General features: G+C 43.8%; 1 protein-coding gene across 3 annotated transcripts in view; it reads right to left on the bottom strand.

The window, feature by feature from the left end:
• Positions 1 to 23842, bottom strand: part of STX18 (syntaxin 18) — a 118853-nt gene that overhangs the window by 56769 nt on the left and 38242 nt on the right. Inside the window, exon 1 of one of the 3 annotated variants that reach the window (XM_036274255.1) lies at positions 8702 to 8803. The exons of the other annotated variants lie outside the window; for them this stretch is intronic. Coding sequence (XP_036130148.1) covers positions 8702 to 8788 — 87 coding nt within the window. The 5' untranslated portion in view covers positions 8789 to 8803. Of the gene's footprint in view, positions 1 to 8701; positions 8804 to 23842 lie in introns of those variants that run through there. 3 annotated transcript variants of the gene reach the window in all.

The raw sequence follows: 23842 nt of genomic DNA, 5'->3' as shown, positions 1-23842 counted from the left end.
AAAGTTCCCTGTAACACAAAATCATTATTTTTTTCACTCCATCAGTGGACACAGCTTGCTGTTCAGTCGAGTGAGCAGCCAAAGGCACAGCCAGAACCACCACTGCTGTATAAATGTTTGCCAACTACTGATAAGCTAAAATGGTTTTTCACAAGGATCACGTTCCCAAGTTTAATTGGGAGGCCCCTAACTAAATCCCGAGTCCACGTCCCTCCGTCATAACTGAAAAATGCTTCAGTACCAGCTCCAGGTAAAAGTTCAGAACCAGCACACCTCTGAAGCGTGGCGACCGCTGAAGTCACAGCAGGGGCCGTCGGGTCCTGCCCCTGTGTTAGAGACGCTCCCCAGCGACTAGTATCCACAGAGCCTGGCGCGGCCACAGACACCCCCGGTGCTCAAGTCCCAGCAGCGAGGCTGTTCAGGGGTCACACGTGAGAACTGCTCCTGCTCCTTTCTTCCCTCCAGCAAGTGTTCAGTGAGCAGTTCCGCCCACGGGCCTCCCTTCCTTCCCGGGTTCCTACTGCATGCCTTGCCCTTCAGTGAGGGCACAGCAGGGTGACAGTCACAGTAGGAGCCCGGCCACTCCTTCCCAGTCCTCACACAAGCTCCGAAACTGTCCCCCTGCCCCTCCTGAACTGCTGTCCTCTCTTGGCTCCCAGGACCTCTCCCCCTCCAGGTCCTGTTCTCAAACCCCTGACACTTTCCTTCACCTTCATTCCCTGACTCCTCTGCCTTCCCTGACCTCTGAAACTGAATTTCAGCCTCACACCTTCCTGCCTCACCCACTCATTCCCAAGCATCGCTTTATTGACCATCCACAGAAAATGTACACCCAGCCCCTGCCTCGCCCTCGTGGTCCAGAGCGGATCCCACTGTCCCCTGTAGGTCCACTGGGGCCTCAAAAACAACATGTCCTGAAGCCCTAATTACCCGCCCACTTCCTCTCAACCCTCTTGTCCCTATCCCCCAAGTAAGAAATCTCTCACTTTATACTCTTCCTCCCCACTGTCTCACCCCACAAGTCAGACTGGTCAGCTGGGGCTGTCCACTCAACTAGCTACACGCCTGCCAAAGGAGCTGGCACCGACGGCTTCTCGTCCGCGCCCTCCCACACGCCCCAGAGCCTTGCCCTCATCAAACCGCCGCCTTCTGCCTCTGCACCCCGGCCTCCGCTCCCCGGCACCTCGGCCTCTGCTCCTCTGCACCCCGGCCTCCGCTCCCCGGCACCTCGGCCTCTGCTCCTCTGCGCCCCGGCCTCCGCTCCCCGGCGCCCCGGCCTCCGCTCCTCTGCGCTCTGGCCTCCGCTCCTCTGCGCTCTGGCCTCCGCTCCTCTGCGCTCTGGCCTCCGCTCCTCTGCGCTCTGGCCTCCGCTCCCCGGCGCCCCGGCCTCCGCTCCTCTGCGCCCCGGCCTCCGCTCCTCTGCGCTCTGGCCTCCGCTCCCCGGCGCCCCGGCCTCCGCTCCTCTGCGCTCCGGCCTCCGCTCCCCGGCGCCCCGACCTCCGCTCCCCGGCACTCTGGCCTCCATTCCTCTGTCTGGAAGGGTTTCCTTCTCATCAGCCAAACTTCTACTCCAATGTGCTGGGCCCAGGGTTTTACATTCTGGCATTCTGGGTTCACGTCCCACTTTCTCTGCATAAAGCGTTCCTTGAAGCATGCTGTGTGCACTAGTTGAATGTATACATGTCAAATACATTATATGGGTATGGGCATAAAGTGTTATATATATGTGAACTGAATATATCAAGTGTTCTATCCCATTAGTCTGGAAACCTCATTAGAAAAAAAGACATAAGGCAATCCTGGTCTAAGAAAAACTAATTAGGCCCTGGCAGGTTTGGCTCAGTTAGAGCGTCAGCCCGCAGACCAGAGAGCCCCGGGTTCGGTTCCCGCTAAGGGCACGTACCTCGGTTGTGGTTTGTCCTTAGCCCCAGTTGGGGTCATGTGGGTGAAAACCAGTCAATGTGTCTCTCTCACATCGATGTTTCTCTCTCTCGTCCTCCCTCTCTCCCAGTCTACCTGAAGATAAATGCAAAAATGTCCTCAGGTGAGGATAAAAAAAGAAAATCTAATTGGTAGCTAAGCAACCTGTGAGAACCAATGTCAACCCTACTGAACTGCGTGTCCAGAGTTCAGCGCGTGCTCTGGAGAGAGAAAGTGAGCAGAAAGAGGGAGGCTGGTTTTTCTAGCCTCTTTCTTCTATGCTAGTTTCAGAGTCCTGACTACGGACAAGGATGGCTAAACAGAAGGGACCAGGACGTTAACACTGGTCAGGATGAACTCGGTGGTCTAAGTTTTGATATTAGCAACTAACTTTCTAACAACCTGAAAAGTTTGCTCCTTCCTACTATTAAGCCCCATCCTCTTTTAAGCAATTTAGAAATTTAAAAGAAGTAAAATTTTACATTCTCAGTGTTGATGACATAATGAAAGAGCCACAACTTACTTAAAAAATTTTTTTTTCTTTTATTAATTTTAGAGAGAGAGGAAGAGAGAGATAGAAACATCGATGAGACAGAACATTAACTGGCCGCCTCCTGCATGCCCCCCACTGGGGATGAGGCCCACAACCAGGGCATGTGCCCTGACCGGGAATCGAATCGGCGACCTTTTGGTGCAGGGTCAATGCTCCACCACTGAGCCACACCGGTCGGGCTCATGACTTACTTTTAAAATTTGAGTTGCACCTTTCAGAGCTTAATGATGCATGAAGCTCAAAGCAACTTCCATTTTTCAACAGGTCCAGGACCCTTCCCACCTCAAGAAACAGCAAAGCCCATCACACTCCCACTCTCTTCACAGCGCACTGTGGCACGCGCACACTCTAATCAAACATCTCGGTTCCTCCCTCCTGCTCCACAGGCTGCGTCTGGGGAGCCCCCTTCCAAGCTCGGCCACTCCTGGCTCCTGCGACGTGACACGCAGAGTCTGCAGCAGGATCTCAGCCCTGGAGTCTGAAGACTGGTGGCCCAGAAGACACTTACCTGCTTTGTCCACATGGAGGGGCCCCACCTCTTCCATGTCAGAGGTCCACTCAAACAATCCAGAGCTCTTTCTTCCTGGGTGTCAAGATCAGGTACTGTGTCCCCACCTCTGAATCTTCTCTCTTCGCCAACCTGCACGTCCTCAACCCCCTCAAGAGTTCTCTATTCTCCTCTGAATAGAGCAACTCATGGGACTCAAGAACCAAACAGTCTGAGGATGGACGCCCTGTCCTGCGCGCCAGCAGGCACTCAGGGGGGAGCAGGACCGCGCCTCCCTGGCCCCAGCCTCCGGGCTCGCAGTGATGTCACCGCCGAGCACGCTCACTTGCCTGCCACTGAGTCGAAGGGACTTAACATCAACTAAATGCATTTCTTCAACTGCTGCTAATAAACTATGTGTTCACTATGTTCATTTCCACCCCACCCCTCCACACTCCCTCATCGTTCTGCCATTAAAGACATCTGAAACTAAAAATCATCCACTAAAGAACAGGGTAAACACAGGGCTGAAAAGGAAGCGCAGTTACAGAACCCTCCCTGTGGACAACCACCTCAACGAGTCACATATGTCCTAATAACCCAAACACTCAGTCCATTTAAAAAACAAGTTTTCTCCACAGAAGTATCGTGGAGAGACTTTGCTAACTGCCTTATGAAACCAGACCTCCCCCTCACCGGTCTGCCTAGCAACCCGATCGAAAGCAGAGTGAGGCTGGGGCATGGCTGTGCTTCCCAAACTTACACTGGTTAGTCCTCACTGCTTTTGTTTGTTCCTGTGACAAGACTCAGTGCGGGCCAGGCACATTAAGAAAGAAGGTAATGGCCTGGCTGGTGTGGCTCGGTGGTTGAGCAAGGACCCCTGCACCAGGAGGTCACCAGTTCGATTCCCGGTCAGAGCACATGCCCAGGTTGTGGGCCAAATCCCCAGTGAGGGGGCGTGCAAGAGGCAGCCAATCAATGTTCTCTCTCATCGATGTTTCTCTCTCTCTCTCTCCTTCTCCCTTCCTCTCTCTCAAATCAATAAAGAAAAGAAACAAAAGAAGAAGGTAATGAAGAGGAAGAGAGGAAGACAAATGAAGAGGAATTTCCAACCTGAGGATCTGACATGGCTTCTCACTGCCAATCAAACCTGGTCTGGTCTGGAGGCTGAGTGCAGAGACTGTGTGTGCAGTGTGTCAAGAGTGTGCAGAGACTACATGTGCAGAGTCTGCATGTGCAGACTACGTGTGTAGGTACTGCATGTGCAGTGCCTATAGACTGTGTAATGTGTGCAGATTGCATGTGCAGTGTGTGTGCAGAGTGTGTGCAGAGTGTGTATAGACGGTGCAGACTGAGTATGCAGTCTGTGTGTGTGGAGGGTACATGTGTGTTGCAGTCTTCCCAGTCTTAGTACTTCAAGCATGGACCACACAGTCATACAGACCTGGGTTCAGATTCCCAGCCCTGTCACTAACTAGTCATGCGGCCTTGTGCAGGTCATTTAACTCCTCTGAGCCTCAACCTCTGATGCATAAACTTCTGGAAACAATGTCTACAAATGTCTGGAACACAGTAGGTGCTCAACCAGTCTGCTATTTTTCTAAAATTCTCACCCGAGGATAGTTTTCTATTTATCTTCATACAGAGTGGGAGGGAGGGAGAGAGAGAAACATCGATGTGAGAGGGACACATCAACTGGTTGCCTCCCGCAGGGCTGGGGACTGCACCACAACCGAGGTCCGTGCCCTTGGCTGACGCTCTAATCACTGACCAAACCGGCCAGGGCTCTTCTGCTTCCTTTGCATGACTGCTCAGGCTTCACCCGTGAGGCAAGGTCAGCCTGGACTGTGCACGGCCATGGGGCAGCAGATGGAAGGGACAGTGAAGGGACCTTGGCCTGGAAGGTCACTCACAGACCATAGCTCTGAGGAGAGTGGGAAAGCCGTCGAGTCAGAAGAATAAAAGAAACTAAATTTGGCACAAATCCAGAATAACAGGAGGACAGGTGGTGGTAATACCAGTTGCTAACATTTATTGAGTACTTACTATATGCCAGGCACTATTCTATGAGCTTTGCATATGTTTAACTAACTTAACCCTCACAACAACCTTATGAGGTAGGTGCTGTCATTATCCTCCTATAAAAGGAGGAAACGAAGGCCCAGAGAGAGATGGAACATGCTGCCCAAGGTTGCACAGCAAGTCAGTGACATAGCACAATTTGGCCCCAAGAGTCTGGCTGCAGAGTGCAGCTTGAACTGTCAGTCTCAGTGGTAATGGGTGGCCCCCGCATGCACCAAGGCCAGAGGCAAAGGCAGGTGAAGGACAAAGTGAGGAGTGGCAGAGGCAACCTGAGGTAGGCTCAATGCCACGATGCGGGGGCAGCTCGAAAGCAACTTGGACACAACCAGCTCCTAAAAAGAACTGAATGTGAACAAGTGCTCTGCGGCCCTGCTGTACCCTGGCCACCTCCACAGCAGGGCCTTGTGTTAATCTTGACTTGGGTGCAGAGGCAAAAACACAGGCCATCTCAAGCCGCTTACAGGGCCACTCTGGATTGCAATGTGCACTCGTCTGAAAGCTGCTCACTCCCCCCAGAGCTGGGAAGACGCTGTTTCTTCCATGGTGCACAGAGGAAGGGGAAGGTTTGAGTTTAGGAGCCATGAGGGGGTGAAAATGCATACTCTTAGATGCTCGAATCACAGGCAGCAGCAGCCCTAGGAAACCAAACCAGTCCCAGGACCCCAGTCACTGTTCTGGGCCGCCATCCCTCACCTGCGTAGCAATGGTTACACAAAAGGGTCTTTTGACTTTTGACCAAACCGTGCTGGTATCTAGTCACTCCTTTTATGTTTTCCAAAGTTCCAAGCATGAGTCTAAGGATCCATGTACCTGGGAGCCTCATTGCTTAAGGTTTTTCTGACTTAGGACAATTCAGGTGTAGAACCTTAGTGAGTCTGGTCATAAAAATTAGAAATATTTATAACTGTCCACATGTCAATAAGGTGTCGGTGCACTAGACAATAAAAGACAAGCTATAACAGGCAGCTAACTCGCACATATAAATGTCGTTAGGTAAATGTGCAACACAAATGAGACCAGCACATTCACACGGCATTCACAACATGCCAAAAGCGGCAATGAGGGTTCTGCGCGGATTACTCCATGCCTGTCATCATGACCCTATGAGCCAAGTACCGTTACTACTCCCCCTTACGAGTGGGGAGGCTCAACCACTGGTTTGTGGCCTCACTAGAAGTGGTAGAGCTGAACTCATCAGGGGTTCTACTTCAGAGCCTATGCTCCTAACTTCTTGCTCTTACGATTCTTTAGAACTTTGACAAGAGGAGAAAGAGGAAAAAACATTCCATTTATATTTGAATCCCTCAAACTAAAAACTCAACTATATCCTCAAAATTATGTATATAGTGTGCAAAACAAATAGTGTAAAATTCAAATCTGAGTTTCTTTTTCTAGGAAGGAGTTCTATTTCTAACCTCGAGTGGACTCAAAAGAATCATGAACATGACGTACATGTGACCTTTCTGCCGGCACAGAGGCCTTTAAACCCTGACAAAGCTGTGCACCCGACCTCTTCCCTTGAGGAAACGAGTGTTCCCACAGGTACAAGCCCTCTGCCTGCCGTTCTGAGCTTCAGAGGCTCTGGGTTCTGTGGAGCTCCGGGCAGGAACCTCGGGTCACAGACATGGTCAGTGAGCAGACACACAGAGGGCACGCTCTCTGTGAGCGCCAGGCGTGTGAAGAAGCACTCGCAGGTAGGCATCAGAGAGCGCTGCCAGCCATCCGTCCGGGGAGTCTGTGTGCACAGGGACACTACCGAGTCCCACTAGAGCTGGGCAGAGGGCCGACAGGGCTGCGGGGAGACGGGGTGCGCAGTGGCAACCACTCACACCTGTCTTACAACACTGCAGAAGGGGAGGGGCGGATGACAACCATCCTCATCCGCATCAATAGTTAGTGTTTACTGGGAGTCAGGCATCAGAGAGATGGTCTCATTTATTCTCATAACAAGTGAGAAAACAGTTGAGGAAACGGAGGCACAGAGCCATTAAGTAACGTGCCCAAGGTCATATAGCTAGCAAGTTGAAACACCAAGGTGCGTGCTCCAGAGCAGACTCCAGAGCAGACTCCAGAGCCCGGGCTCTTCCCCTCACTCTGTGCTCCGAGCCTGGGCCCTTCGAGCTAAAGCTTAGGCTCAGGACCAAAGAGGAGCTATCGCGCAGCCTCCCACTAACTTCCCACACACCAAACGCACTGAAACAAAGCCCTCCATTTTATTCATCAGCTTCTCCAAAAGCATTTGCCAAGTGTCTTCTAAATTCTTCCAATCTGTGGCAGAAAATACTAAGCAAATAAACACAACTTACACTCCACCATAGTACATGCCACATCCCAGGAATGTGTTCACTCTCTTTGTGGTGAAGAATTAAGACTTAAAAACTGCATGTCCAGAAGGAACTAGATCATGTTCATTTTAGATTCCCAAAGCCCAGCAAGGTTCCGGCTCAACAAATGTCCTTGAAGGAGTGATGCATTTTATCAAGAACTGGTCATTATAAAATAAACATTAAGGAAGAGCTATACATAAAACAGGTGATTATGATGTATTAAAGTGTTTTTTAAAATATGGAGTTTTATCATACCATTTTTGCAAATATTTCAGTTCACATAAAAGACACCCTCTCTATAACAAGAAGCCAACAAGTTATGATCCACAGTTAATACTTAGCAGCAAACTCTCCTCTCATGACAGCTTAGCAATACAGTACATATAGTTTGTGGCAACAGCCCTGGCCAGTTTGACTCAGCGGTTAGGGCGTCGGCCTGCGGACCAGAGTCCTGGGTTCAGTTCCCGCTAAGGGCACGTACCTTGGTTGTAGTTTGTACCTGGCCCCAGTTGGGGTCGAGTGGGTGGCAGCCACTCGATGTCTCTCTCTCATATTGATGTCTCTCTCTCTCTCTCTCTCTCCCTTTCTCCCTCCCGTTCTATCTGAAGATAAATGCAAAAAAAAAAAAAAAAAGTTTGTGGCAACAAACAGGTTCTACCCAAAGGTAGTCTCTTACTACTAACACTAAGGCTACACATATACACTAAATAACATGAAGTCCCCAAAGACTAAAGGCTGCCTTACTGACATTTTTAAAAAATGATGTTTTTATTTAAATTATAAGATCATCTATAAGGAGAAGATGTTTGTGAAGATGGCAAGGACCAACACATACACCTACAGAAGTGAGAAGATCACAAATAAAACTGACATATCACAACTGCTCCCAGTCTCATTCTTCTAGGATCCTAGCTCTGGGCAGAAACTATGACCTGGGACAAAAGAAAACCTCACCATTGCAAACCAAGGACCAAGAGTCAGTCAACACAGACTAGTTCTCTCAATCCCCTCCTACCTCAGCAAGTGCAGTTCCCTCCACTAGGTGGTGCTCTCCACCACATCGTTCCTCAGTACAGTACAGTACATCAAAATGACAACAGCCTGGTTTTAAGATGATTTGTCTCTTGAGGATATACATTTGGTTTAAGTTTCCACTGCAAAGTTAAAGTTCTTAAGATAGGTCATGCAGATCAATTGCTCCTGTAATCTGAAACTCCAAAGAGCAAGTAATATCTAAACAAGGGGCGGGGGCAGCCCTGAGCTTATAAGGGTCTCTAACAGCCAGGAGACAGTCAGCCTGGCTACCTCTAATCTCATCATCAAAACGGTTACCTTGTCCAGTTCCTGCTTCACATCAGCAAAGAGAAGAGTGAAATCAACTGCGGGTGGTACAAAGGGAGACATACATTCAACTTCCATACTTGATAGATGCCAATAATTTACATTCAACAGAAAACGCTGTGAGATAACATTTGAACCCTCAAAGTTTAAGTGCTTTGTTCTATTAAAATATCTTTTTTCTCTGTTAGTAAAAACAAAAGCAAAGGCATCGATGTGCACTTTCTCATGAAGCGCCGAGGAAGAGGCTGGTAACAGGACACAGAGCCTCCCTCGCCTCCACCGTCCTCTTTCCGGGAGTGGATGGGAATAAAATGAGAGCACGCGGCCTCGACCAATAACACAAACGGTGAAACTCCAAGCAAAATCCAGGGCCTTGTTTCATCATTCCCTGTCCTCCAAAAACTTAAATTCCTTTCCCTCATTATGGTGTTCTCTGGAGTAAATAGGGCATGAAACTTAAAGTACTTCCGTACACATGCCAAAAAAGAAAAAGGCAGAAAATATTCCAAGAAATAAGTTACAAAAAATTCTAACATCCTCTCTGCTTGAAAAACAAATGAAAATAAAATTTAGTTGTTTCTAAGATTTAAAGAAACTGTAGCAAATTGCTAAGTTTTATAAAATGGGGACAGACTAGTCTGATAAAAACTGATTCTTAGTTAAGTGTTCAAGATAATGTTAAAATAATTAGTTGTTAATTATAACACTTGCCAGAGGAAAATCTGTGTGTAAAAATAACCAGAAAAATAATAGATTCTGAGCTATATATTACAGATCTTGATTTTGAGAATCAAAGTGTATCTTTTTATCCTACTTTTAAGAAATAGCTTTACTAAGACACAAATATTTACTTCCTATATTTGAATTTTATATTCAGAACTCATTTTTAAAGCTTTAAAAGTTAAACCAGCATATACAATTTAAATCCCTTTTAACAGATTTTCAGATCATTAGATAAAGCCTTTAAAACATGTCACACAAAAATTTCCATTCTTATCACAGCAACACATTTCAGTTAAAAGCACTTATCAATTTGTAATCAATAAAAGTGTCATCAAAATGTAACACTGACTGTCCCCCTAAACACACAAATTTTAAGGGACAACACAGTAGCATATAGAATAAAGAAAATTCAAATTTGACAATGTTCAATAACTCCTTTGAAACTCTATAGTATTTATTAGTCAGTATCTGATCAAATGTTGGCACAATTACTATTTCAAAAGTGCCTATATGTAACAACTGATAAATATCTTTCTACATTTACAGTATCATTACAGTAAGAAATGGACAAATCTCCCCAGGAACTGAGGTATAAGCAACTAAAAATAAAATGCCAATTTGCAACTGTGAGGTTAATGTTATAACAATGAAATTTAAAAGAAATTTTGGATTAAGGTTCTTAAATTTTATTTTTATTTATACTCAATATTGTGGTATATTTCAATAACTGAACCAAAATTTTTCCCTCCTTGCAAAATTAAGAATTTCCCCTATGTGCTAAAATGGAATGCTTATTTTATTTAAAAAAAAAAAAAAAAAAAAAAAGTTTAAAATTTCCTGGCAACTAAGTATGTATTTTGTTTTTCAAATGGGATCTATAAATACATATGTAATTCTATGCCCATAATTGGAAAGGGGCATTTTGGGGACTCCTGTGACAATCACTAAGGTTCTTTTAGAAAAGCAAACACCCGTGTGAGGAATTCATATATAACCCTTATTTTCAGTACAGCCCAAGTCTTTGTTTCAGATCCACATAAATCACCATTCTTCTCTCTGGAAATGAGTTTTGGAGAAAACATTATTAAATGTTACATCTGACTTTAATAGAGTCTCCCAATTTGCTCTTGCATGTTTATTATCAAACTCTAATCACGACTTTCCAAAACTTATTTATACTTTCACACAAACTTCCAAAGTTCTCCAAACTTAAATAAAAACCCACAAAAACTGTGGGAAATGTTTCGCTTGAAAGATAAAAGTAAGTTGGTCCAAATGTACATTTGCAATAATCAGTGTTTACTTTCGTTACTCAAACATTCAGCTTACAGCACTTTCAATATCTGCATTCAACTTAATTTTCTTGTCTCTTAAAAAAAAACAGGGAAAGTAGTTTTATTTCCCATTTTGCTCTCAAAATATAAACTCATTTAATGCAGAGCATTCCTGGATCCGGCATGTTTTAAACTACAAGCGAACCTAGTCTCAACAACATTCATACTGCAGACGAAATGCCATTTCTTTCAAGACTGCAGTCTGAATAGTTCATGAATCTAATTTCACGTTTCCTAATAAAACTAAGTTGCTTTACTATAAAGGTCCAATTAAAATTTTAGTAAACGAAATAGCAAAAGAACTCATATGACAAAACTCAAGTGGGAAAGAGGATGAGTATTTACTTAAAAAGTTGGTTTTTTTTTCCTTTCAGCATCTCTACTATAGACTTTGCACTACATTTATGAAAATATGACAAACTTGCAACCTGGGAACAACGTACCAGTTAACATTATCTCCTGAAAGAGGAAGTATACTTTGGGTAAGTAAAACACTAGAAACCATTTATGCTGCCCTTGTTCAAAGCTGCTTAGAAAACTGGACTATGTATGTGCTTTTAAAATAATCATTAAAAACAGTCTACAGGGTAACTGTGACACAGCTAATCCACAAGCCAAGTGATGCCATTTAATTCCAGAGACAGAGACTTGCCTCTCGAAGGGGAGATAAGCCATCCATATAGCAATACATGTTAAAGTCCATAACACTATAGAGAAATAGTTCCTAACAGAATGAGCATATTTGAAAGTCTGTATGATTGGCAAAGAAAATTTTTACCATTAAAAAAAAAAGTCTCCTGACAAGAGATTCTAGTTTTGAAGTATGTCACACCCCAGTTCCCTAGCCACGAATCCCAGTTCATTTTTTAAAATGAGGTCTATTTCCTGTAATTTTAGATATTTTAGAGTATAATTATTTTACATTTTTATGATGCCTTTGGGGTATCATTACAAATATTTTTACGTGTTTAAACTTAGGAAAGTAAAATTAAGTAATAGCTTCTCTTAAAGGGAGCTGTCAACTCTCTCCTGAACAAAAATCTTTGTTTTAAAGCAATCTAGAGATTTATATCCCTAGTAACCATAGAAATTAATCTTAAGCTTCAGAAAAAAATTGCATAAAATGCTCTTTATGTAATTAAAATCAGAGCTCTGCTCTTAGAAATAAGGACCCTCTTTTGACCAGACAGAACTTTCCACAGAGTAGAATTGTTTTAACTCAAGGTGGCACTCTTTGTGATAAATTAATCAAACACATGTTTAATTGACTCGAATTTGTGTGCACAGAAAGTTAAATAAATACTTTTTTGGAGAGGATTTACTCAGGGAATACATCAACTGAAAACGTTTAGTAAGAAAAGAAAGTGAAACACACAGGATCCAAACAGTATTTGTAGCTTATCTAAGTGTGAGCAGAAAAGAGCACAGAAAAGACTTCAGTAATCACAAGGAGAGTCCTCACTGAAGAACTCGCTGTTTTCACTGGGAAACTGGAAACACCATTCACGGTGCCTGAACACCCAGGTCCATCAACACGTCGTAACTCAATGCATGCGAGCGACGACTCTCACTTTTTATTTCACATGTACCAAAATAGAGACATGTTCCCAATCTGCTTATCACTGTATGACTCGGAAGTTCATGCGGACTGAGAAGCCAGGCGGGGCGGCCTGGGGAATGGGGGAAGCCTGGGGGAATCGGGGAGGCCCCTCTGCTCCCTGAGGGACTGAAGGAATGCCTGTGCTCAAAGGGTGGTCAAGACAAACTCCTCAAGCGTTTTTAAAAAGTCAAAGTCTCAAAGTTTATAAAATTCAGGTTTTGATGAAATCTGTGTACTACCAAATTTGATTAACTTTTATAGCTTCAGGTTTTTCTCTACAGTGAATAATTTTAAAGGGTAAGCCACATTCTGTTTCCATTATATTTTAAAAACCCAGACATTTGGACTTCTCTGAAAAAATGAGATAAAAACAAGAAAGGTTAAGAGCTTAGTGTAGAATCAGAAAACAAAGACAATGACGATCACATAAGAAACAAATACTATATATGTATTTGTAAAGTGCTCACTCGGTGCATTATAAACACCAAGTCAATCCAAACTACAAATGTTTTTGTTTTCAGAGGATCAAAGTTTTTAAAGAGGCCAGAAGTAGGTGGTTCTCCACAGGAGTTTAGACGCTGCTAAGAATGCTAAACATTTATCTTCTTCTTCTCTAAGCAACCCCAGTTTTCAGGAAAGACACGGGCATTTCCTTCCCGCACTGTCCATGGCTGATTTTACAGTCCTACAAAGGAAATGTTTCCTAAGCACTGAAGAGAATCAAGGCATCTTGGCATACGTGATGAGTGGCACACTGGGACAGAAAACGAGGAGCGAGATGAGAACGGTTAGCTTCCACTGTCCTTGACACCAGAGTGTGTTCACTTTGGTGGTTCTAAAAACTATTCCTCTATGGGGAAAAAAAGTTTTCGTGGGGGAAACAGGAATCAAGAATTAGATTCAGATATCAGAAAATGACACATCTTGCTATCTTCACTACTGGCTGCACATGTTTCTAGCAATTAGTCCCCAAATTAAACAATACATGATCAGTGAATTGCTTTTCACTTTTAATTCAAATTACAGTAATCAACAATGACAGATTCTAAAAATATATTCAAAGCATCAATGGAACATAATGTTTATAATAGTTTTAAGATAATCTCAAAGAATAATGCTGTTTTGAAACTTACAATAGGATGTTTAGTAAAAACAAAAGATCAACATTCTCTTAAAAGCCTAGTTGGAATCCCTTCATTTCCCCTCCGCTTTTAATCTTCCCTGTGCAAGAACTTACAAAGCTACACGAGCCCATTTTCATGGAAAACACAAGAACTTTCAACCATTCCTTTTATGTTTTTCACTCTTCATCGCTTTATGCAGGAATAGCCCACAAGGTAAATCGGGACAAGTTTCTGTGCTCCTTAACCCCGCCTCCCGCGGCGTCTCCTGGGGATGTCATCTAACAGGCAAAGCCTTACACTGGGGTCAGAGGTCCCAGGCCTGCAAGTCGTCCTGAGGGTCATGTGACATACCCAAGAGCACACGGAGGAGCTAATGCAGATGCTGTGAGGCAAAAGGTAATGAGAATCACAGGCGTGAGAAAGTCTACATTAACGACCCGTGTGTACACCGGAACACGATGGGCCCACAGTGTGCCTCGGTCAAGTCCCTTCTTCATGCTGCCGTTTCCTCGTTTGGACAATGAAGGGACTGTATTCCCTGGTCCCTACAGTCTATATGAGCTCCAGAAATTCCACGACTTCTTACATTTTACTAAAAACTGAATAGTGTGTGTGTGTATAATTTTTTTTTTCATCCTCACCCGAGGACACTTTTGCATTTACCTTCAGAAAGAGCGGGAGGGAGGGAGAAAGAGAGAGCGAGAGAAACACTGACGTGAGAGAGACATAGACTGGTTGCCACCCACATGACCCCAATTTGGGCCGGGGACAAATGGCAACCAAGGTACGTGCCCTTAGTGGGAACCAGACACGGGACTCTCTGGTCCGCGGGCTGACACTCTAACCGCTGTGCCAAACTAGCCTGGGCTGGTTTTAAATTTAATTTATTGGGGTGACATTGGTTCACAAAACCATAGTTTCAAGTGTACAGCTCATAAAACATCATCTGCACCCTGCATCGTGCACCCATCGCCCCGAGCAGTCTCCTTCCCCTATATTCCGCTCTCCCCCGCCCCCACCCCCTTGCTCCCACCCCTCTTTCCCGCTAGCTATCGCCACACGGTGGTCTGTGTCTATGGGTTAGGCCTCTCTGTTTTTTGGTTATTCCCTTCCCTTTCATCCAGTTTCCCAACCCTCCTCCCTCTGATAGCTGTCAGTCTAGTCCACGTATCCATTCCTGTTACTATTTTGTTTGTCAGTTTATTTTGTTCATTAGATTCCATGTATAAGTGAGAGCATATGGTACTTGCCTTTCTCTGATTGGCTTATTTCACTTAGCATAATAATCTCCAGGTCCAGCCATACTGTCTAAAGGTAAGATTTCCTTCTTTCTTACAGCTGTGTAGTATACCACTGTATAAATATACCACAGCTTTTTTATCCGCTCATCTACTGATGGGCACTTGGGCTGTTTCCAGATCTTGGCTATTGTAAAGGATGGTGCAATGAACACAGGGGTACATACGTTCTTTCAAATTAGTGTTTTGGGTTTCTGAGGATGTATTCCCAGAAATGGGATCACTGGATCAAAAGACAGTTCCATTTTTAAGTTTTTGAAGAAACTCCATACTGCTTCCCACAGCTGCACCAGTCTGCAGTCCCATGGATAGTACATTTTACAGTGATTTTTCATATTCAAGTTTTATCAGTAACTGTGTTTAATTTACAAGGGAAAGAATTTAGCATTTATTTCTGATTACCTACTGCGTGACAAAGCGTGTTCCATATTTTCACGTATCTCATTTAATTCACAACAATCCTCTAACACTATCATTTTTCCCACTTTACAGGTAAGAAAACTGAGGCTCAGAACTGCTAGCGCTGATAAAAATCAGATCTGTCAATGAACTGTCCACACCTTGGAAACAGCAGAAGAGGGACTATCTGACTGGTCTCAGGTAGAGCCAGGTGAGGTTTATTTACCTCCTCTGGCCCTTTCCCAGCCCTCCAGATGATTCTAATGGACAAGCAGGACAGAGAACCACTGACGGCAGGGGAAGGAGGAGTAGGACAGCCCGATCCAGTACAGGCTCTGACAGCCACGAGCTGTGGCCACTCCCAACTTACTTAACCTATCCTTGCTCAAGTTTCTTCATTTGTAAAACGGGAAAATAACAGTGCACACCTCCTACAGTGTGTGAGGACAAAACAAGTCGTCTTCTGCAAAGGGCCCAGAAATGTGTCTGGCATACAAGTACAGGGAGGCCGGAAGGCCCTGGACGCCCACTGCCGGCATCTCTGCGAGCCAGCCATGTCAGTGTTCTCTTACAGATGGCGGGTGACAGGAGATGACAGCTTTTCCTTCTTTCTTTCTCTTTCATATTTAAGTTGTGTGTTTAAATGCAAACTGTAAATGGTAACTTTATGCCAGTCCAGGACCAGTTCCAGCTCCCCCTACTGGTGTCTACATTTTTAAACAGCAAGAAAAACAGTAAAATTCATTTTTAGGTCAAATAATCTGTGGAGTAAACTCTAACAAGATTTTCTTTGTTAATCCTCATCCTCCACCCTTCAGTGCATGGATGGACCCTCTAACCACTGAACCACACTGGCCAGGGCCACCAGATTTTTTAAAAGGAATTTCTCACAGTGCCCTAGTGTACACTTCCTAGTGTAAAGAAATGGAACAAACTAAAATGGCCCTGAGGTCGAAATACAATGCCAGGGCACAGCGATGGGCAGTGAGTACACGACCGCTCTAAGAACGGCACGTCCGGAACACCGGGCGGGAAATGAGGACGCTATGTCATCGGACAGTGATTCTTCTAACCCTACAACTACTCTTCCTCAAACAAGTGTGACTTCATCAAGATCTCTGTCAATACACTTGCAAAAACAAGATTTCCCTCTTTTTAAAATTTCCTCTATACAGTCCCAAGAGAAAGTACAGCAAATAATACAGGATCTTCACTTTAAGAATGAAGAAAGCCTGGGGGACTGCCCAAGGCCACGGTTAAGATGCACCCGGGTTTCCTACACAGCAACCCCAGGGAGGCCAGGGAAAGAGCAGAGGCCTGGGCAGCAGACTGGAAGTGTCCACAGGCCTCTCACGTCCTGAGCTACAGCCCCCGCCGCCCGGTCCCAGAGCAGCCCCCGGGGACCCTGTGGCCACAGTTCTGTGGTTAGCTTGCTGCGAACCTGAGACCACTGCCTTCTCGGGCCAAGGCCCTGTGGCTGGTCACTGCTGCCTACTGAGCTACACCAGATAGTCCGTCAGCAGGTCCCCCAGATTCCACCTCCGAAATGGCACCTGAATCCTGCCCCTTCGGCTCATCCCGTCAGGCCGGACCGTGGAGATTCCTCACTGTCGTCCCTGCTGGGCCGGTTCCCCCCTTTCTCACCATGTCCACACGCTCGAGCCTCCCACCGGCTGGCCCGAGCCTGCATGCCAGGGAGGGGCTGAGGCTGGGGAACCTGTGCTGCTCACGGCCAGTCTGGGCCGCCGTTCTCAGCCTCACACGTAACGATGCCGCTGCGCGACCCGGCTGTGGGGAGAAAGACTGGCATGTCATCGCTAACCCTCGCCAGGCTAAATAACTACTGTGCTGTGGATCTGGGATTCAAAACACAGCCTGCCACCCCCACATTAAACCACCATGTCACGCAGAACCCGCAAATTCTGTAAGCCCTAAGTGCTTGAAAGAGCTGGATGAAGGTGTCGGAAGCAGTGACTTATCCTTTGCAGAAGAGTCTTTCATCCTGCCGAGACAGATGCTCCTGGTCTGAGAGGACTTAACTGGAGTGCCTCGCCCGCGGAAGAATCGGCTCCTTGATGTTCTACACAGAAACCAGCTCCTAAAACCAGAGCTTCTACCAGCGCAGTTTCTGAGGTGTGGTGGGCCTGCCCTCCCAGATCTGGACTGGCTGCAGGACTGGGCTGGAGGACCACAGGCAAGGGGACGATGGCCAGGGGAGCTGTGACGCTGCCGTGCCCCTCCCCCAGTGTCTGTACGAGAGGACCTTCTTGGTGTGGGTGTAGGACACTGTGGGCTCTGACTGTGCTCTCGGAGGCACAGGCTCAATTCCCAGGGTCAGACTGACAGCATGCCCACAAGCAGCACAGACGTGCAGTTTCTAAGATAAGTTTATTGGGCATCATCAGTGGAGAAAAACTCAGGAGGAGGGTGATGGGGGGGCAAAGAAAAACTAGAAAAACATAAGTCACCATTCAACTTACTCATCATCAACTGACCAGGCCCTGGAATGTAAATACTGCTTTATTCTTTTGTAAGTAATACCAACAACATCAACAGATACTAAACATCTATTCACCCATTCACCGGGCAATGTTATTCTGTCCTACAAAGGTGAACTCAATTCTCAGTAACAGCCTCAAGAGGTGAACAGCTATATTGTCTCTATTTCACAGACAGGAAACCGAAGCACAGAAAGGCTAAATACTGTGTCCACCATCACTCAGCGAACACACAGCACAACTGGATTAAAACCCGCCTAATCTGGCTCCAGAGTCTTTGCTGTTAAGTGCTATCTATACTACCTGTCATGCTAGAATTTACAAGATCTGCCAATAAAAAACGTGTCACTAGTCCTCAGAATCACCTCGTGTCACACTGAGGTACACCTCTTATGCCCAGAACAGAATCTGTATTGTGCTTGCTGAGTTCAACTAAGATCAACTTCACCTTCGAAAACACAGGGTGGAAGGAGGTGACGTGCGGCATGGCCAGGAGAGTGGCTGAGGTGCCCATACCTGAAGGCACAGGGTGTGTCAGGAGAGGTGTGATTGCTAATCCCTGTAAGTAACGGGAGGTGTTTTTCTACTTAGTAGAAAAATCAGAGAAGACTAACGAAACACCAACCAGGAAAACCAAATGTAATTCTTGTTCCACAGAACCTCAGTACATTCTGTTTGTCTCCACAAATTCACAGCTCGTTTATGTATGACTTCCTTAACTCTGGAAGACTTTTTTCTTTTTAGAATCATTTTTCTCTGGAGGGAACCACTCCCAGCAAACAACGCAAATAGATTTGAAATGGCTCTTCTACTTCTTTGCAAAATATATTAAGCCCAATCATGATAATAAACCCCAAATAATAGTACTGCCAATATATCAGGAAGGTCTACTAGACTCGCTGGGCTCTGAGACACTTCATCTCATCATTTATTTTGAGTCTTCAATCCTCAGCACAATGACTGGCATAAAGCCCCATGAGTCCATAAATAGTTACTGTTTTGCTAAATAAAAGAAGATACATACATTGGGACTACTTATACCATTGGTCCAATGCAAATCAGACTTCATGATCTTTCCAATGAAAACAGCCCTGTGATACTAACTCACTGGCACCATATACTGTTGTTAGGTCACAACCATCAGCTAATGCAATACAGGCAGTCAGGACATTTAGGGAGATAAGAATAATTAGTGTATACCCATATGGGTATAAACTAGCAATTCCAAGTATTAGGCAAATAGCAAAGCAGTGTAAGTTTAAGAAAAACGTGTAGGTTTCATAACATATAAAAGAAACAGAGAAAAAAAATATGAACAAAGAGTGAAGCTAAACACTGGACATACTGTGGAATGTCCTCTGAAGGCCTTTATTTTTTTTTAAGTGTCCTAGAAAGTGACAAAACCATACTTTTGACAAGTTTATTTAATCCAGTGTGGTAGAAAAGGCACAACTACAATAAATGTATCATTTAAATTTAAAAGTTGTTACCTGGCTTTGTCTTAGGTCTTTGGAAGACTCTTCTTTAAAGAGCCTCATTAGCTCTAGAAAAATGTATAACAACATGAAGAGAAAATTTTTTCTCTGAAGGCCGTTAAGAATAACACAGACATCATCTGTTTCATTGGGCCTTCATTTCTGCATGAAGGCAGACGGCTCACCTGGACAGCTCTAGAACTCCTTGGTCACAGCATTTGAAAAAATATACAACTGGGCCAAACAGGCAAATGAAGAAAAAGGGGGCACTTCTTAGCAGAGGGATAACAATTTGAGGCTACCGTGAATTTACATAAAACAAACATTTCAAAAATGTACCCCAGTGCCTAACAAACTTTCCTTAAAAGATCTTTTCTTTTAAATTAGAAACAGTAGCTTTATTAATGCACAACCCATTTCAAACGCGAAACACAACTCGAAGCCATGCCTCTGGAATGGAAAGCCGTAATTGTAATGTGGAATGAAACCAACTGAAATCAATATAAGAAATCTGAAGTAAGCAAATACTTTTTTTCCTAGGGGGTAGTATAAAACGTATGAAATTACAGTAGTAAGAAGTTATTAATTTGAAATTATAAAGTGGAATTGAGGACTTCAAAATATGCATAGATTTTTCAAAGAATTTTGAAAGCAAAGAAAACCATGCCCTGCTCTGGAAAAGCTAACCTTTCAGAAAAACGGCGCTTCCTGTGCACCGCTGCTGACCACAGCGCACCGCGGCATGGATCCCACCCAGCCCCGCGCTGATTACAGCTGTATTTTTGGGTTCGTGGGTATTACACTGACTGGCTTCTACACAAACAGTTATTATTTAATGGCTAACCCGATTTAATTATTAAACCTGAACCAGGTGAGGCAGGACTTGTCGAGTTACCTGTATAACAGAATACTCTGGCAAGCAGGTTCATGACAGTTTCAGCGACCACTGGGCAAAGAATCACTGGTTGCAGAACATTACCTTCAAGTCAGAGAACTAACTCGTAGCGCTCAGAACATTTGCTAAATGAAAGAATAAAGGAACATTCGTTCGAGAGGGGGAAATGGCTTTTCAAATGTACTTTTTCCCTCTACAATGACTGCTGATTGAAACAGCAGTCACTGGTGGATCTCAGCCCACTGCCCACAGCCCGGAGGGTCTCTGACCCCCATCACGAGGATCCAAGTCACTTGTGGAGGAGGTGCTGGGACGGCATAAGTGGCAGAGGCTATATCCTTTCCTCTATAGATTTTAAAGTGGATTTTCCATAACTTGGTATCATCTACATTTTTTATAAGTTTATTTTCGGCTTAGAGTGGAGAGTTTGTGAAATATGCAAAATATAAAAAAGAAAACAAATTCAACCCATATCATCACCTAGAAATAAATTCTTTTACTACTTTGATGTATTATTATCCATTTTATGTATAAATATCCTTTATATAATTGAAACCATATTAGATGTATAATTCTATTTTCTGCTTATTTTAATTAATATCATAACAAGCACTTCCTCATGTAATTAAAATTCTCCTAAAAATTACTTTAGTGTCTATATAACATTTCATTGTTTAAATTTACCATAATTTGACTATTTCTGTATTATTGGACAACTAGGCTGTTTCTTCTCATTTTTCATGAGGATGGATTATACTGTAATGAACATCTTTTTTACTAAACTACAGCAGGGTATTTTTGTACACACTAAACCTCTATCTGATTTTGTCATTCCTTAAGATAAAGTCATAAAAGAGGAATTACAAAATAAAAAGTTACATTTTAAAATCCTGACACAGATGTCCAAACACTGTCCCAGACAGGAAAGGACCTATTTGTCCAGGCACAGGACAGCAGTCCATGACAGTGTTGCCAAGACCCCTCCCCTTTGTTCGCCTGTTGACAGTGACTGCGTTTTTAATTTTTTTTATCCTCACCTGAGGACATTTTTCCATTTTTTGTTCAGCTAGAGCGGGAGGGAGAGAGACCGAGAGAAACATCGACATGAAAGGGACACAATGAGTGGCTGCCACCCGCACAATCCAACCAGGGCCAGGGACAAACTGCAACTGAGGTACATGCCCTTAGCGGGAACCGAACCCAGGTCTCTCTGAACCGCAGGCCAACGCTCTAACCGCTGAGCCAAACCGGCCAGGGCTTAAATTTTTATTTCATTTTTCCATCACCATTTATCTATCCCCTCTATGCCCTCTTCCACCTCCACCTACCCCGGCAATTACTATACTATTGTCTATGTCCATGAGTTCTTTTTTCTTTTTTCTTCTCAATCCATCCCCCCCAATACCCCTACACCGCCACGCCCAACCAGAGCTGTCTGCCTGATCTCTACCTATGAGTCTGTCTCTATTAACAACCAACAACATGGTTATCCTAATACCATTAAATCCATTTCCTTCTGCAAGTTAGCAATCATTTTCTATATTCAGGGCAAAATAAGACTACAGTTTCCTCATCTGGAAAATGAGTTGAGTCAGACTAGAGGGCCTCTAAAAACTCTTTCGAGTTCTAACATTTTACGATTCTGATCTGTCACCGCGCAGACACACCACGTGCGAAGGTTCACAGGGCACTGACAGGGATAAAATGTAACCTACTCACGTAAAGCTGTTCAGCTGTTACTCAATCTGGTTTCTCTTGGAGCAAATCATGAACAATAAGTCTGCAAATTGGAAATACTTAAATACAATTGCCATACTGTTTTATAAAAAGAAAGATAACATTCACTTCTGGTATTTAAATACATAACCTCATTTTTTGATTCTCAATTCAGGCTCCATAAAACTAGATGCCACAGCTGGAAGTTCTGATTCAAAATTATGACTTCACAGAAAACCAGATGCTGTATCGAAGATAAGGTTCCTGGAGAAGTGTAGCATTTTAAGAGGCAATCGAAAATCTGTATTACATTTTCTGCAGAAAAACAAAAATCTCCAGGATACTACTAAGCATTAAAAATCTGCACATTAACAGAAAGATTAAGCTGCCAATCTGCTTCATATTTCTTAACAGCAACATAACACATTTATTTGATGTGGGCACACAGACCTCTATTACCCTATAGGTGTAATGTGCCTAAAAGTATCTGCCAGACTCCTCAAAACTACTGTATAAAAAGAAAACAAATGACAACACAATTTTTTTTTATCTTTGAAGATTACATTAGTATAAAAAGAACCAAATTCAAGCAGAACTTTGTTATTTAAAAAAACAGTAAAAGGTACATAAAACAATGTAATTGGGAAAACAGAAAAAGAATTTGGGGAAAGCTACTGAGTCAAATAGCTTACTTGTAAAAGAACATTTTTATTCTTAAAAATCAAAAATTAACTTCACAGTAGACACTATTATTCAGGAATTTTTAAATTATCCCTTTCGTATCTTTTTGAAGGAAACTGAAAAGGTTAATAGATTTGGAGTCAAATTTGACATGAAGAGTTTTTCTTTGGATTCAATACCAGTGAAATATATTCCCTGAGCTCTAACTGGATGCCTGAAGTTGAGGAAATTGGGTGGGGGTTGGCAGACCCCCCCCCCTCCCCGCCATGGAGCCTGCAGCAGTAGTCTATCCACGCGATGGAGGGATGGGTAGAGAGCGATTTCTAGACCCTCGACTTCCATATGCACCCTTCCTGAAGCAGGGCTGTCTGAGGCTCCGCTGTGCCCAGTTCCTGCTGGTCTACCTTCCTTCCCTCATGCCCTTCAGTCACCCCTCCCACATCACAAGAAACAGGCGTAGCTCTCAACAAGCTTGCATGCCCCATGGTGCGCTGTCCTGGACATACGCCCTCTTAACAAAGGGACACCTAGAAAGCGATAGCTCTCATAACTGGACAATAACTCCTTTCACAGGTCTGGGGTGGGGGGGTCCTCATTTTTTCCATTCAACAATTAGGGAGGATCTACCTGAGTTGTCATCTGACAGATCATTAAAAAAAAAAAAGTTGTTTTGATGACAGTAACGCAGAGGAAGTTCAAAGAACTGGGTGAAGTGGCCATGTTATCACAAAACTTCCATTCTCATCCACTCATTCATATAAACAAGGTTTCTTAGCTCTTATGTCATAAAAAATACAAACTAAGAATGTAGCTGATATTGAACCCTGTCACATTCTAGAAAAATTAGTCATCACATGATCTAGTTAGAAAAAAGCAAACAAACCAACCAATCCATTGCCTTAAAGAAGCTTTCCAAATAAAATAATGTATGTGTTGTTTCAATCCATGTACACTAATAATAACTGCAAAGGTAACTCAACACAGAACAACTCGACACAATGATTCGACAGAGAGGAACTGCAGACTTTTGGTCATCACTGGAAATTTTTAAAAAATTAAATTTCAACTTGCATACCTATTTTGTTACATAGAAGTATGAAAGAATGATCATTACAGGATTTTCAGGCATAAACAATGATAGAATACTATTATGTGGGGGAATGAAACAGAAATATAAACTCAAGGAGAAAAGAAAGGTGGTTAAATTTATGACTATAAAAAGGTTGTTCAGGGATTTTTTTCAACAAATGATGGTACCAAACATAGTATTTAGATTCCATGGGATATATTTTAAAAAGTGATAAAAAGTTTCACTTTAACATGTCAAGTTTTATAGTACAGTGGAAATTACATCCTTTGCAACTAAATTTATGGTGAAAAATTATAGCT

The sequence above is a fragment of the Molossus molossus genome, unplaced genomic scaffold, assembly GCF_014108415.1.
Source record: "Molossus molossus isolate mMolMol1 unplaced genomic scaffold, mMolMol1.p scaffold_m16_p_1, whole genome shotgun sequence".
Taxonomy (NCBI): domain Eukaryota; kingdom Metazoa; phylum Chordata; class Mammalia; order Chiroptera; family Molossidae; genus Molossus; species Molossus molossus.
The sequence above is the reverse complement of the archived record's forward strand: the minus strand, read 5'-3'. Positions and strand labels throughout refer to the sequence as shown.